Source organism: Vulpes lagopus, chromosome 5 (genome assembly GCF_018345385.1).
Source record: "Vulpes lagopus strain Blue_001 chromosome 5, ASM1834538v1, whole genome shotgun sequence".
NCBI classification, from domain to species: domain Eukaryota; kingdom Metazoa; phylum Chordata; class Mammalia; order Carnivora; family Canidae; genus Vulpes; species Vulpes lagopus.
In genome coordinates, this window is record NC_054828.1 from 85624044 (window position 1) to 85639472 (window position 15429).

The 15429-nt window shown below is 45.6% G+C and overlaps 1 protein-coding gene across 1 annotated transcript in view; it reads left to right on the forward strand.

The window, feature by feature from the left end:
• Positions 1-15429, forward strand: part of HK2 (hexokinase 2) — a 62869-nt gene that overhangs the window by 13711 nt on the left and 33729 nt on the right. The window contains exon 2 of the mRNA XM_041755579.1: positions 6589-6751. Within this exon, the coding sequence (XP_041611513.1) occupies positions 6589-6751 (163 nt within the window). The remainder of the gene's footprint in view (positions 1-6588; positions 6752-15429) is intronic.

Here is a 15429-nt window from a genome sequence, read left to right on the forward strand (position 1 = left end):
GTTACTCAGGAGCCCCCAGAATTGACTTCTTTTAAAATTATGTTCCTGTACACTGAAGTGCTTTGCATATAATTGGTTTTCCATGAAAGCTGTACAATGGGAGAAGATGAGGTTGCAGCAGTGACCAGAGATTCTGGGGTTGAATGATACAAATCTTACAGGTGTTGAAATTTGAAGTTTCTTCTACATTTCCCTCCCTTTGAAACCTCTTAAGGAAGGTATTCAAGGTAGGATTTGTAGTAATTTATATAACCAACTGTCAGGATCAAAATATTGTTCTTTTCTGGGTATGAATAATTTGATCAGGACCATTTTCACTCTGGGACCAGAAAGAGTCACTCTAGGATCTAGGCAGTGGCCACCAGTCATTCAACTGGGGTTGCCTCTAAGATGACATGGGCCCTGGTGGACTAACAGTAAGACTGTCCTTTATTATTCTTGATAATAGAGGAAGGTGTCTAGGTGATCCACACTGTAGCCTTAACTGTGTGACCTTGGTCAAGGCTGCCCCCTGGCCTCAGTTTTTCTGAGGTCCCTTTCCAGCTACTTCCAGGCCTTTCTTTTCAGGGCTTCCCCATACCTAGCCAGGGCTCTGTCTGCTCCACCAGGCCACTGCACACATTGAGGGGGATCCTCTGAATGGAGGTTGGCCTGCTCTATCCACTCTGCATAATTTCCCCTCCTTTTAGTGCTAGTCTGGAGGAAATGTGGGTATGGGCTTCTCATTTTGGGTTGCTATTTTATTTCATCAAGAGTATGGGGTTAATTTCTCATTCGAACTATCCCTGCCTCTACTCACAGTTCTCTAGAGGAAACAGGCGTTTCAGACTGGTGTGTTACGGGAAGAAAGATGACCAAATTTGCCCAATGAGGAAGTTCTAATCTCAAGATTGCTAAAGAGGTGTCATTTAAAACTGCTATCTCTTTTTCTTTAATACACATGCTTGCTTCCAGGCACGCAAGTGGCCTTCATTGGCTTCCAGCCTGCCTTAGTCTCTCCAGCTTGGAAAGCCCCTTTCTTTCCCTCTTTCTCCCTGATAGGGTTTTAAAGAGAGGTGGTCCAGTGTGATAGGCCACACACCCAACCACAGAAAGAGAAGGAACAATTTGGGGAAACAGCCTCTGTTTTGTTAACTCTGGATGTGACTAGGGTAGGGTTAAGAAATGTCCTTGCTAGCCTCTGAGGGTGCCATTGGCCAGTGGGGAGTCTAGGAGAAAAAGAGAAGGAGTAGATAGAGTTTTATGTTCCTCATTTATGCCAGTGACTGCTGTGTGGGGCTGTTCATCCTGTTTGACAGGGAGGGAGCTGGGTCTCAGTCAGAGTGACTCATCCACTGTTACACACCTGTACAGGTGCTACAGCCAGGATTGAACACTGACTTTTCTGATGCTACAGCCTGTACTTGACTATCACTAGCTGTAAAATGAGGGTTGGCCTGAATGATTCTGCTTTTTTTTTTTTTTTTTTAAAGATTTTATGTATTTATTCATGAGAGACACATAGAGGCAGAGCCATAGGCAGAGGGAGAAGCAGGCTCCCCACAGGGAGCCTGATGTGGGACTTGATCCCAGGACCCCGGGATCACGACCTGAGCCGAAGGCAAATGCTCAATCACTGAGCCAGGTGCCCTAATAATTCTGCTTTGATAGTTTCCAGTGACCTAAGGGTTTCCAGCAAGTACAGGGTTTAATCTTTTCCAGTTCCCAGCACCCAGGATCAACACAGGATTATTTCACACTTAGCCTAATGTCTTAACTGCTGACTTACAAAGATTCAAAGGGAGAAAAGTGGTAAAAATGACCATGGGTGATGTAGACCCAGAGCCTAGCCCTCTGTTATCAGATTATTGGCATGGGGGATGGCAGCTCCAGGAGAGAGCTGTTTGAGCACCCAGGGCTAAAAGTGTCAATTTGGTTAGTCTGGAATGGATCTTGGGATTCTTAATGTTTTTAAAAGGCTCCTCATGTCAGTGATGTTGATGTAAAGCCAAGTTTGGGAATTCTCATCCCAAATGGCAGAATGGGGCCTAGATAGAAGTTATCAGGAAGTGGATTTATCTCAGTTTGATCAAAAACTTTATTCCAATTAGCACTGACCAGTAGTAGTAGCTAACCAATTTAGAGTACTGAGCATGTCACACTTAGAAGCGTTCCAACATAAGCTTGATGACCATTGGGGTGAGAGAGGCAAACTTGACACATGTGGATGCTACCTGTGGTGGGATTTTGAACGTGATGCCCCAAGGGCATTTTTAAGAGTATTTATTACAGTAGGACTGGCCTGCATACATTTGATAGCTCTCAAATGACTTTGTTCCATGATTTTGGGTCTGGTGTTCCCTCCCTCTGGCCACACCATGGGTTGGCAGGATTCTGCAAAGTGCATTCACTTCCTTCCCAATCTAGGGAAATTGTCTTTGTATGGAGGCTGCTTTCTTGTTCCTGGCTTCTGCCTCCCTTGGCCATCCCTCCCCCAACACAGCAGTGCCAACCAAGGATGGGTGGACTCCTCGGTATGTTTAGGAAGCTGTGGCATGAGGTGATGAAACATTCCTTCCCAATAAACTCAGGGTGGCCACATAACATGCTGTGAAAGAAGGGAAGTTTGGGCTATGGTGTTCTTGTTGCATTTTTTCAAAGCTGTCCCATCCTTTCTTAACTTAGGCTTATGCGTTAGAGGAAATAGGGCCCTCTGGTCATCCAGGAAACCACAGGGCAGGGAGTGTCCACCCACACCAGGAGGGCCCGCAGGACAGGTGAAGGGGAGGTGGGGGTCCCAAGCACCCAGTTTGAATTATAGCTCTGGTCTTCCCTGTGTAAAGCAGAGATGTAGTAGTTGTACAAAAGGACAATGGAGGTTAAGTCCGTAAAGTCATAGGATGGTGTCTGGCAGGTAAGAAATACTTGGTACACGTTTAACTACTGTAACAATCATCATGATTGTTTTCATCTGTCACCGAACACTAAAAGGTGATTGTACTCTATTGGGTAAAAGGCAACATGACTTGAATTAAGGCTGTTTACTTGTTGAGAGTCTTTGAGGGGTAAGGATGAGAAGTATTGTCTGGAATTCTAACTAGCCTGTTGTAGCTTAAGCATCAAAGTTAAACTAAGAATGACTACTGTAGAACTGTGGCCAGTCCACCTTTGTGTACATGAACTCACATTCCAAGAAGTGGCCATGCATTGTCTTAACAGAGCAGTACAGACTCTGTTCTCCTGGCTTCCTTGGTAACACCCAAAGCCAACTGTGGTGGCAGGGTGGCAGGGAGTAGGGAGTGGGTGGCAGTGAGGCTTTTGGCACTATAACTCTTGGGAAAGTAGTAATATGGGAGCCCCAACTTTATCATGTGTCAAACTCATGACAATGTTCAGAGTCACGTCTGCTGCCCCTGCTGTCCTCTGATTTGCCAGACAAGCCCCAAGGGCCACCCTCTCTGCTGTTTGCCCTTTGTGTCTGTAGATCCCACTGCTGTCCAGCAGAAGAGGAGCATTCTTCTAGCAGAGTAGACAAGAGCACAGATGAGCCTGGCTGTCCAATCCAATCCAGTCCCAGCTTGGCCCTTTGGGTCTCTGACTGGGCATGTCACCTTCACCCTCTCAGTAGAATGGAGGTGATAATACTACCTGCCTCACAGGGTTGTTGTGAGGCTTAAATAATGAATGTAGAACCTTGAGAACAGTGTCCGTGCCACATAAGGATTTACTGTTATTACCATTGCTCACCAGGGCCTCTCAGGCTGTTCTCAGATGTAGCCTGTCATTGACCTCTGGTCTGAGGACCCTGGATTTTGTACATTAACATCATAAGCCATGAGGTAGTATTCCTGGGCCAGCCCAGGTGTCGCTGGATCAGGAGCCAGGAGGCTTCCAGGGTGATTAAAGTTGCCCTGGGCCTGGGGTTACCAGAGATATTCCTCCCACCAATAGGGAGGGGCCTTGTCTGGTGTTGGGCTGAAGCGGTACCAGTTTACCTTCTGGGGAGCCTCAAACCTCTTTGTGACGGAGGCCAGGGCTTCTCAGGAGCATTCTGGCTTTCTAGTATGATAGGAAACCCAGCTCAGTGACCCATCTTGGGGAGTGGGCCAGTGTCCGCATAGCCCTGAGAGGCTGAGGCAAGTGAGGTATCGTGGACCTGAGGTCAGGAAAGAGAAGGGATGATTGAGTTCTTCCTGATTTTTTTCCAAAGATTTATTTATTTATTTATGATAGAGAGAGAGAGAGAGAGAGAGAGAGAGAGAGAGGCAGAGACTCAGGCAGAGGGAGGAGCAGGCTCCATGCAGGGAGCCTGATGTGGGACTCGGTCCCGGGACTCCAGGATTGCGTCCTGGGCCAAAGGCAGGCGCTAAACCTCTGAGCCACCCAGGGATCCCCATGGGTTCTTCCTGATTTAGGCTGATAGACTTGGGTAATCTGTGATGGCTTTTTAATAAATGCTGGCAACAAATGAGTTCTGGAAAATCCTTATTTCTGCAAATATGAAACCCAACATGACAAACCTGGTCTTCTGTTGGCTGGGGAGGGAGAAGAGAAGTGGCCCTTCTCTACTCCTTTACCATTCTCTACTCCTACCCTATTACCATTCTCTACTCCTACCCTATTACCATTCTCTACTCCTACCCTATTCTTTCCCACCCTCTGCGTGAGAGGGTATGTCTCAAGGTTGTATTTTAACCACATAGCAGTTGTGAAGCAGGCTGGGCTGACACACTACAGACTCTCCTTTGCCTCGCTTGTAGCTGTTTTTAGCATTTTACTCCACACTCTAATCTTTGGCCTTTTGGGATTTTACAAGAATGATCAAAGATGTGTCCTAAGCAGGATATTTGAAATGGTCCAAGAAGGGCCAATTTCCTTATTCTACAGGGGCAGAAAGAGGCCCAAAGAGGAGGATGTGCCCTAGATCCCATAGGGAGTTAGGATACAGCCTGGAATAAAGCAGATGTGAGTGAGGGGACTGTCTCTGTTGAACGAACTGGGTTTGTTCTTTTCTTAAAGGATTAAGCACCTCTTGCCATTCCTCTGGAAATCTTAGGCTGCAAGGCTGGCTAAAAAGAAAAAAAAAAATTAAGAAGACCTGACATAAAAGGGCTGGAAAATATAACAGGCTATAATACTAACAACAAGCACATTCATCTGGGAACTCTAGTTATAAAAATTGTGTGCTTCTTGTCAAAGTTGAGCAAGGGCAGGGGGCAGGTGGGTACTTGCTTGTTTCTCACAGAAATAACAGGGCAGTGGTCATCAGCCAAGCTTTGCCCTTGAGAACCTTGCCATTTTAGAGCTAGGAAGAGCAGGGTTGCTTGAAGTCCCGCAGCTTGCAGATGAAGCTGGGAGGACTGTGACCCTTATCCCTTGAGGGGACAGCTGGGGCCTGGCCCAATGTTCCTGATTCTGTCTACCCCTACCCGTCCACGGCCAGCAGTGTCACCTGTCCTGGACAGTGCTGCTGAGAGCAGGGCTACTGTGGAAACTTGAGTGCCTCCTTGGATGGATTTCTACCAGACCTTTTCCTGATCAGAGAAAACTGGGAATTTCCATGGCCAAGGCAGACAGGAGCTTCCAAGAAGGAAACCGGGTGAGGGGGTGCTTCTTTGGTGGTAAATCTGGGGAAATTTCGTGTAAATTTATGTTGGAAACAAGATCAATGAAGTAACTAGGGAGAGCTAGCTCTGCCTGTGAGGAGAGGAGGCTTTCCCCCGTGTCAGCACGTGCCAGGGATGCAGGGGTGAACAAAGAGACATGGTTCTTCTTACCCTTGGTTCTTATGATTTGGACACTGAGAAATACATATTGTGGATGGCTTTGTGAAGGGAAAAGCCTAAGTTCTTGGAATAATGGAAGGCCTGATTTTCATTAGAAGGATAAGAGGCCTCCAGGGACTGAGGTCTGGAGAGGGCTGAAGAGACAGGGCAGATGGAATAAAGGCTGTGGGGCCCATGTGCGGGTTCTGAGGCAGAGAAGGACTGACCCAAGGGTAGGGTTTGCACACGAGTATAGAGGCGTGCAGTGAGCTTCAGAGGTGGGGAGAGGCCAGGTCATGTGGGGCCTTGGAAGGATTTCAGGTTTGGTTCTAATGGGAAGCTGCTGAAAGGTTTTTTCAGCAAGGGAAGAGCTAGAGTCTGGCTGGGGCTGGGAAATGGATAGAAGAGGTAAAGGCAGAATTGGGGGATTGTATAAGCAAGGCAAGAGGTGCTGGCTGCTTGGCCTAGGGTGGGGGATGATAGGATTGCCATGACTGGCTCGAGGTGGGTGAGGAACAAGGAGGGTCAGTAATGAACCCCAGGTCCCAGAGTGTTGTCATAGACCTTAAACTCAACCTTTCTGGAAAGAACTCTTCTTCCCTAACATGCTTTTACCCTCATCTTTACTACTCTCCAGAAATAAAGTTGAACCTATGTTTCTCATTTTTGTCTTTTAGACAAAATTAAATAATCCAGATTCCAAGTAAATGATCTTTAATGATAACCTTCTGGGCATAACAGGTTTTATTCTTTTGAAAGGCCGAGTGTTGTTCCGTGACATAGATGTGTACTATTACTGCTTTTAGCGATAACATCTCTACTCTTGTTTTCCCCTCCTTTGCAGGTCGACCAGTATCTCTACCACATGCGTCTTTCTGATGAGAACCTTCTGGAGATCTCTAAGCGGTTCCGCAAGGAGATGGAGAAGGGGCTTGGAGCCACCACCCACCCCACCGCTTCAGTGAAAATGCTGCCCACCTTTGTGAGGTCTACTCCAGATGGGACAGGTGCTGCACTGAGGGAGCGGGGGCAGTGGGAATGGATCGGAGTGCTCCATTGCTCGGGAGAGATTTGGGCGGCTTTTTGTTCAGAGACCAAAGAACTATGTATCAGTGAAGGTTCTTTGGTTTTATACCTCAGAAGCCATCCCTGTCTACTTTAGGCATATAGGAAATTTAATGAAGTCTCCAGGGAGGGGTAGACAGGAAAACTAGAAAGCAGGCAGTCGTGGCAATCAAGGTGGAAGTAGGTTTTTGTCAGCCCTACCACAGCACTGCTGCCAGCCATGTGTTTCCTGTCCCTGTGATGAGACAGGCTGATGGGCTCCACTTAGGACCTTGCAGTCCCATTGAGATTGCATACGGCAATGGTGATGAAGAACAGACGTGTCTGAGATGGTCACAACCAGAGGCCAAGGGTGGTCACTCCATGTGGCACATTCCAAGGCCTTGTGTGAGAAACAGTATGGTACAGATTGTTTCAGATTTGTTTCTTGAGCTTGAGAAAAACAAGTACTTGAAGTCCACTCCACACATACTTGGCAGAACATGAAGAGCTGCAGTGCATTTCTAGGTATAAAAGGCTCTGAAGGTGTACACAAGAACCTGTCAAGCTTTGTGGCATCCCCTTATTTGGGTCCAGACCCTGTATTTCATGATGCACCACCCAGCAGGTGCTTTAGTCAGAGTATAGGGTGGCGGTGGAGACGGAGGTTGGAAGGTAGGTTGGGCTACAAAGCCTTGCCTGCACACCTAAAACAATGGGTCTTTCTTCAGGAAGCCCAGGGGAGTAACAGGGTTGCCGGGGTGCAGACCGAACTGTCTCGGTATTGCCTGTCAGCAGTAGCAGCTGCAGCGTGGGCTGGCATGACATGATGGGGCGCCTGGTTGGGGCAGGGTGTGGCCCTGGGGGGACATGCGGGGCCGAGTCGGGAGTCAGAGGTGATGCCGGGATGTTGAGCCCTGCTGCCCGGGGGAGGCAGCATCCTCAGAGAAGGATGGAACGCAGTTGTGTCAGCACATTCATGCGGCTTGTTTCTCTTAAACACACGTGTTCACTGGTAGAGATGAGGCGCCTGTGGGGGCCGATGGGGGTGAGCAGCATGGGATAGCCACCCACATGAGGAGGGGGGGAGAAGGAGCCGAAGCGCCCGTGGGGGCCGATGGGGGTGAGCAGCGTGGGATAGCCACCCGCATGAGGAGGGGGGGAGAAGGAGCCCAAGGGGCAGCCTCCAGGGCAGTGGAGGAGCGGGCAAGCACAGACTCCCAAGCACTGAGAGGCCGGCTGGCTGCAGAGCGGTGCTGAGGATGCTGGCAAACCGCATGTGGCAGGCCTCAGCCATGCACCACATGCCTTCTGAGGGTCCCTCATATCTGCCTCCTTGAGGCTAACCTGCCTGAGAGCCTCTGGGGACCTGGTTTGTGTAACAAGACTTTGGACCTTCCTACGGTTTGTAAAATAAGTATGTTTGCCTTGGGACCCAGCCTGGACCCAGCAGTTAGGGGGTGACTTTGATAGAATTGTTTTGAGTGTGCTTGTGTGTGTGTGTGTGTGTGTGTGAGCCCAGTGAATGGCTGCCTCCGATACCTGGTTATCCCTCATATGCCCTCCAGATTAGCACTGTTGACTGTGCCTACCACTCCCTCAGACTGGTGGCCACACCTGCTTCTATTGTTTTTATTTGACATTCTGATAAATTTACTAGCTCCTTAAGGCCAGGGACATTGTTTTATTTCAGGCACCACCACTAGGCAAGTACCTCCAGTATCTACTAAATTTTTACAGGCTAAGAGCTTTTCAGAGCACCTATGTGCTATAATTCTTTTACTTTTCATAAAACCCTATAAGGTAAGTACAAATTTTATCTACATTTTTTTTTTTTCCTTAGACGAGGAATTTGAAGCTTGGCTGGTCAAATACAACTAATGAAAGGCTGAGTCAGGATTCAGACTCATCTATGCTAAAGGTCAGGCATCAAGACGGCACCCAATCCATTATGTGTGTGCGTGCACGCGTGAGCCTGTGTGGTCAGCACCAGAGCACACGGCACAAGCACAGCTCAAAGTGTTTGAAATATGGGGCTGGATGGCTGGCTTTAAGTGGCCAAATAAATTTGCTGGGGAGAACTAGATATGGGACCAGGCTTTTAAAACTCTCCCGCTTTCCTGAGTTTGGAGACCTGGCCACCTCCCTTTGCCTCTTAGGGTTTGCCCCAATTACTGTGCTATGTGGTTATTGAGTCTTCTTCCCTGACCTCAGGCTGGAGTCCTGGGATCTTGTCTGCAATCCAGGATGTGGAGCAGCAAGTAGCATTTAGCCTCTGAATGTGAATTGCTGGGACTGAAGGTGGGAGCCCAAGGCTGACTTCTGTAGCCTTCTGGGGCAGAAGTGTCTGGGACAAGAAAGACTTTTTGCTTGACCTCTGTTGCACACAGAAATGGAGATTTTACATGACCTTTCTGATACAAAGAGTACCTTTTTATAATGTCAGATTCTACAGTGCAAATACTGTGTACTGGAATGTTGTATTCACTTAAGCAGAGCAAGTGCCCCCTAGGATACTGGAGACCAGACTGTAGGAACCCCAGCCACAGCCCTTTCATTTTTCCCTTGCTGAGGTCTTTGGGTCAGCTCCTTACCTTAGCTCATGACTTAGGGCCCTCAAAAATTATTTGAAATACCGTGATTGGGGAAAATCCCTTAGTGTCCATTAGCTGGGCACTGGTCAGTTCATGCCAAAACCAGTCCTCTGCAACCCATTTTAAAGCATGAGATAGATTTATCTATACTTGTACTCTGGAAACTCATGTATATATATATATGTGTGTGTGTGTGTTCACAGGTATATAAAGTCTCAAGGACACACATTGAACTCTTAATAGTAGTTTTCCTGGTATATGAGGTTGGCAATAACTAGTAAAGTTGAAGGTATGTGTATATGCAGCTTGGTAGTACTACCTCCAGCTGTATTGTAACTTGAACAAATTCCCATAGCAACTGAGGAACCATGTTCAAGAATGTTCATAACATTGTTGCTTATAATGACAGCATATTGGAAACAGTTTGTGGAGTATCCCTTGGAGGGATACTATGCAGCTACATAAATATATATATTAATATGGATACATCTAAAAAAACAATGTATGAAGCATTGAGGAACGACTGTACCTCCTAGTATTTGTATATAACTTAAAATCCCTGAAACAATGCTGTGCATTGCTTATGGGGACACACACACGTTGTAAAATTATTAGGATCTTAACTGGAATATATATCCAAGATGAATGATAGGGATTGCTTTTGGAAAATCAAGAAAGGAAAATGAGCTTGGGGAGGGGAACATGAGAGGTTGTAATTTAAAATGGTCAACACCAAGACTTTTGATTTTATTTTGTTAGTTGTGGCTCTGAGTTATGGAATGTGGTAATAAGGATCTGACTCTTCAATAGATAAATCCTATCAAAAATGAAAATTCTGCTTTGTTATTGGCACCTTAGTCAAGTGCTGTGAGGAAGGAGTGTGGGTCAGTTGTACCTCTCCCCTAGACAGCCCGTGTACATCTGCTTCCCAGCTGAGGCCACAGCCTGAGTTCTGTTGCTGCTGCTGGTGACTGGTGATTATGTGTCTCTCCCACAGAAGGCTAGCAGTTTTCACTCAAGTGATGCCTTTTCCATGTTGGCCTTCCTCAGTACCTTTCTCAGCTCATTTTTTTCCAGCATTAATTTTTGAATCTGGGAAATTAAACCTCTTGGATCTAAATCTCTAATCTAGAGGGATGTAATATTTAAATCAGTGGCCTTTAACTTTTCTGGGCTGCACACTTACACCAAGAAACACATGTATATAAATATTTATATACGGCTAAATCAAGTTTCAGGGCCCAGTGTCTGTTCTTACACGTGGTACAGTCAGATCTATTGCTGTCTGTTCATTAAAAAGCTGCTGGTCTGGAGCCACTGAGTTTTTTCCAGCTTGCAGTTTGAAAGCTGTTGCCTTAAAAGCTCCTCACCCAGTCTTGTCCTAGATGGGCATTTGTAAAATAGGCTTTTTCTTGGTAGGGACAGGAGGTGGTTTTAGGGCAGTGTCAGGAAGGGTGAGGATCAGAATTCTAGATTAAATGGGGTTGAATTAAAGCTGCGTGCTTTAGAGAAATTCATGTATGCCCTGATCCTTGGTTTCCTCATTTGTAGAAGGAGGAACCATTATTGGGGTGGAGGCACAAGAACTAAGGGAGAAGTGGATATATGACCTCCTCATGTATTCTGTAAACACAGTCCTGTGCAGCCAGAACCCATCTCTGCAAGAGCCAGGGCCAGCACCAAGTTCACTGAGAGAGGGCGGGTAAGCCTTCCAGATCCTTCCTTTTAGTGGGGGTGGCTGTGAGGATTCATCCCCATCACCAGAGGCCCTGCATTTTGGAGCAAGGACCAGGTTCCAACTCTTCTTTATATGGGTCCCAGCTGTCTAATGATAAAGTTCTGGTAGAAAGTGTGGGAGAAACTTCAAGAAGCTTCGGACCATCCATTTATGATGGAGGCCTCCATTACGCTGAAGGAAAATGGTTTGAGTTCTGTGTGAGAAGGAACAGAATGTTCATAGACACTGAGCCCATGGGGGCTGATTCTAAAATATCCTCACTTCATAGATTGTGTGGACCATCTTTGCACAGAAATGTGCACAGAAAAAATGAGATATGTAAAAAAAAAAAAGAGATATGTCAATGGACTAAGAATATCTTATTCAGATGGCTGTCAGAGTGTGTAAAAAAAGTCCTCCCCCTTCCTCTGCCTACCCTACCCCCCTGCCCAGTTTAAGAAAGGTGAAAGAATTGTATAACAGACACCAATATCTTGACTGTCTAGGTTCTTCTATAGTAATATTTTACTAGATTTGCTTTATCACACTCCTCCATCCTTCTACCCATCAGCCTATCTTGTTTTATTTGATGCATTTGCAAAGTAAATTACAGAAATCAGTTTATTTCAACCCTAAAACTTCAAATACTTCAGTATTTGTCATCTCACTATATGTATTTCAAACTTCAAATACTTCAGTATTTGTCATCTCACATGACAAATCATTGGATGAATTGACAAATACATACAGTTTTAATACAATCCCCATCAAGAGAGGACATTACCGCTCACCCAGAAAGTTCCCTTGTGCCCCTTCTCAGGCAGTCCCTGTCCCTGATCCCCAGCAGCAATCATTTTTACATTTCCATATGTATGCATTTTGCCTGTTGAACAATTTTCCATAAATCTAGTCATACTGTATTTACTCTTTATGCAGGCCTTCATCTATCCATCATACCATGGGCTTTATCCAGGTTATGTATATCAGTAGTTCATTCCTTTGGTACCTGATTTCATGCTGTTTGGAAGCCTATGTGACTTGCATCTTGATGGATGCCTGGGCTGTTTTCAGTTTTTGCCCATTAGGACAAAGGTGCTATGGACATTTTTGCACAAGCCTCTTTGTGAACTCATGCCTTCATTTTCTTGGGTAAACAACTAGGAGTGCAATTTCTGGGTCATAAAGTTTGGTGTGTATTTTATTATAAGAAACTGTTAGACTTTTCCCAAAGTGATTGAACCATTCCACTCTATATTTTACACTCCCACCAACAGCATGAGAGTGCCACTTGCCCCTTATCCTCACTGATGCTTGTTGTTGGTACCCTTTCCCTACCTTCTTTGCAGTGCAAAGTTGAATAAAGAAAGCATTTGTTTGTATCTGCCAGGAACCCTGCCATCTCTGACCTCTCCTGACCTAAGCCATGGCTGTGTGTATGATTATGGGGCCAGCGCCAGCCACAGTCCTGTCGGGCGGGCCTACCACAGATAACATAGGGATCCAGTTTTCAGAGGACAGGATGATTCCATCCTAAGCGTAAATGCAGGAATAATTGACACCATTTAATGAACATCCACAATGTCTGTGCTAGGTGATTTGCATAAATAATCTGTTTGTTCCCCCATGCAAACTCTATAAGAGAAATATTTAAAAATGAGGCAAATGATGCTAATGAAGGTTTGTGATTGCCAAGGTCACACGTGCCCAGTGAATGGCAGAGGTAAAGAGTTGAAGAGTTTAAGGGTTTAAGCAGAGGTAGTCCTGACTCCATGGCCATAACATTCATAATTTACATCAACTCCTGTTGCTAAACCAAGGTTTCTAGAGCAAATTGGATTATCACCTTTTTAAATACATCACAGTTAGGGTTTGGCATTGTACCATTAAAATAAAAAGCTCAAGCACAACCTAACTGAGATCTACTAATAATTCCAGAGGCAAGTTCCAACATAGAAATAAAGTATCTTTGTGGTGTCTTTATCATCCTTGACAAGATTGTTTAGATGTAAAGAAGCCTTCTAAGGCAGAGTGAGTTGAAGGCTTTGCTTATTGATCATTTGATACTTCCCCACTTTCCTGAATTGTGAGTTATTTTCACAGGTGAGCATATCTCTATTGACTAGCCAGACTGAACTCCCGAGAGAACAGAGGAAAAGGAGGAGGAGGATGATGATGACAGTGAGAGTTATAAACTGTAGGCTTGTTAAATGCTGACTGTTGTGCTGAGCACTGTATTTGAGCAATCTCATTAATTCTGCCAGTGACCCAGTGGTAGGCGCTATGAACCCCATTTTGTAGAAAAACTAGATTCTTTTGATTAGGCAACTTGCCCAAACTCACATAGTAAACAAATGGAAGTGTTTGATTTTAAGCCCGCCTGCTATGTGCCAATGCCTGGGTGCTTAGGCACACCACTAACGATGTATTTTATGCTTATCTGCCACCTGCTCCCCCCAACCCTCTGCCCCCTGCTAGCACAATACATTCATTCTTCTGCTAGTAACTCAGGCCTATCTTTTCAGTTTGGTTCCATAGAGTTCCCTCCACCCCTAGGCTGGTCCTCTGCAGGGCAGCAGTATGCTAAAACTGCCTTGTGCCCCGCCTTTGAAGAATGAAACTTGTCCTTGGGGAGATAAGGCTTACATAGATGAAATGATTACAGAATGGTACCCAGTCATATAATGTAAGCACACAATATGATAAAGAGAGACTAGGCTGCTGGTAGGTTGCATGGAGGCTAGTAAAACCCTAAAGGAGCCCTTATCTTGGTTGCTTAGCATTGTATCAACAGGTGTGCAGTGGAGACAGATCAATAGCCAGCACACCAGCAAGTTAGTGGATTTATATGGTGCCTACAATATAAACCAAAGATTGTATTGATAAGTGGCTTCCATGTAGTAGTAGCTAGAGTTTATTAAACATTTATATGTGCCAGGCATTGTTCCAAACACCTTACACATTTATTGCATTGAATCTTGACCAAAAACTGTGTGTGTGTGCACACACGTTTGTGCTCCTGTGCCTTGGGGAGTGGAGGGGAGGTGTTGGCTAGAGAAGTCATTACTATCCCCTTTTAACAGATGAGGAAACTCGACATTTCTAGTAATTGGCCTGAAATTGTACAGCTAATACATACTAAAACAGGATTTGAACTCCTGGTCTGCCTGTCTGAAAATCTTAACACACTCAATGGATTGAAACATGTTTTAGGGATCCCTGGGTGGCACAGCGGTTTGGCGCCTGCCTTTGACCCAGGGCGCGATCCTGGAGACCCGGGATCGAATCCCACGTCGGGCTCCCGGTGCATGGAGCCTGCTTCTCCCTCTGCCTGTGTCTCTGCCTCTCTCTCTCTCTCTCTCTCTGTGTGTGTGTGTGTGTGTGTGTGTGACTGTCATAAATAAATAAAAAAAAATTAAAAAAAAAAAAGAAACATGTTTTAATTCTTTGAAGAATGGTTTCACATCTGTGGAGCAAATGTAACACTTCTGTGACTGGCACATATTTTGAGCTTAAGAACCATTTCTTGAGTATCAAAACACCAGAATGGTGCTTTCTGATGGTGTTCTGGGAGCTTTGAGGGCATTTAACAATGTGTTATTGTACTCCAGCCCCCTTCTTTCAATTGGAGCAGCTCTGTTTTTCTCTAGTTTTATGTCTTGGCATTTGGCATCCCATTGCTTGAAATGATTAGAAGACCAATGACGTAGAAGATCAGATTACCCCCATTCCATGACTGTACTAGACACCAGCATTAACTGTGATTTGATACTTTTAGTGACATGGAGTTACTTTATTTCTGAGCTATTGAGTGGAGACCAGCATTGTATTAAATTATACTGGAGTAGCTGGGATCTTGGAACTTGAAAAGAGGCTCCCAGATGTGGTAGTGGCTGTGTGGTTCCAGGTACATGGGAAATACATGCCTCAAAACCTATGTCTGCCAAAGGAAGTTTTGCTGGATTTACCTGTCTAGGACCTGGAGATTTCTCTTTTTTTTATTCCTCTTAATTGGAGTCCATACCATACAATCTTAGAGCAGTCTCTTGCAGTGTGCTAGCTAGCAGGCACCTGAAAACTAAAAGATAAACAAGGTCTCCAACTCAGAGCTACTCCATGGAGAAAGATTGAAATGTTCAGTGCAGTCATCTGAGGCCCCTGGAAATGTTCCTGCTGTGGCAGGCAGGCAGGAGATAGTCCCTTTGGGGGCATTGAATTAGTAAAGTTTGATTCAGGAACTGACTGTGAAAGTATGGATGTGGGTCTTTGACCTCCCTCAAAGTTCAAGGCTGCATGCCTCTGGCATTAGGTGATAAGGGGTGATGGCATTATG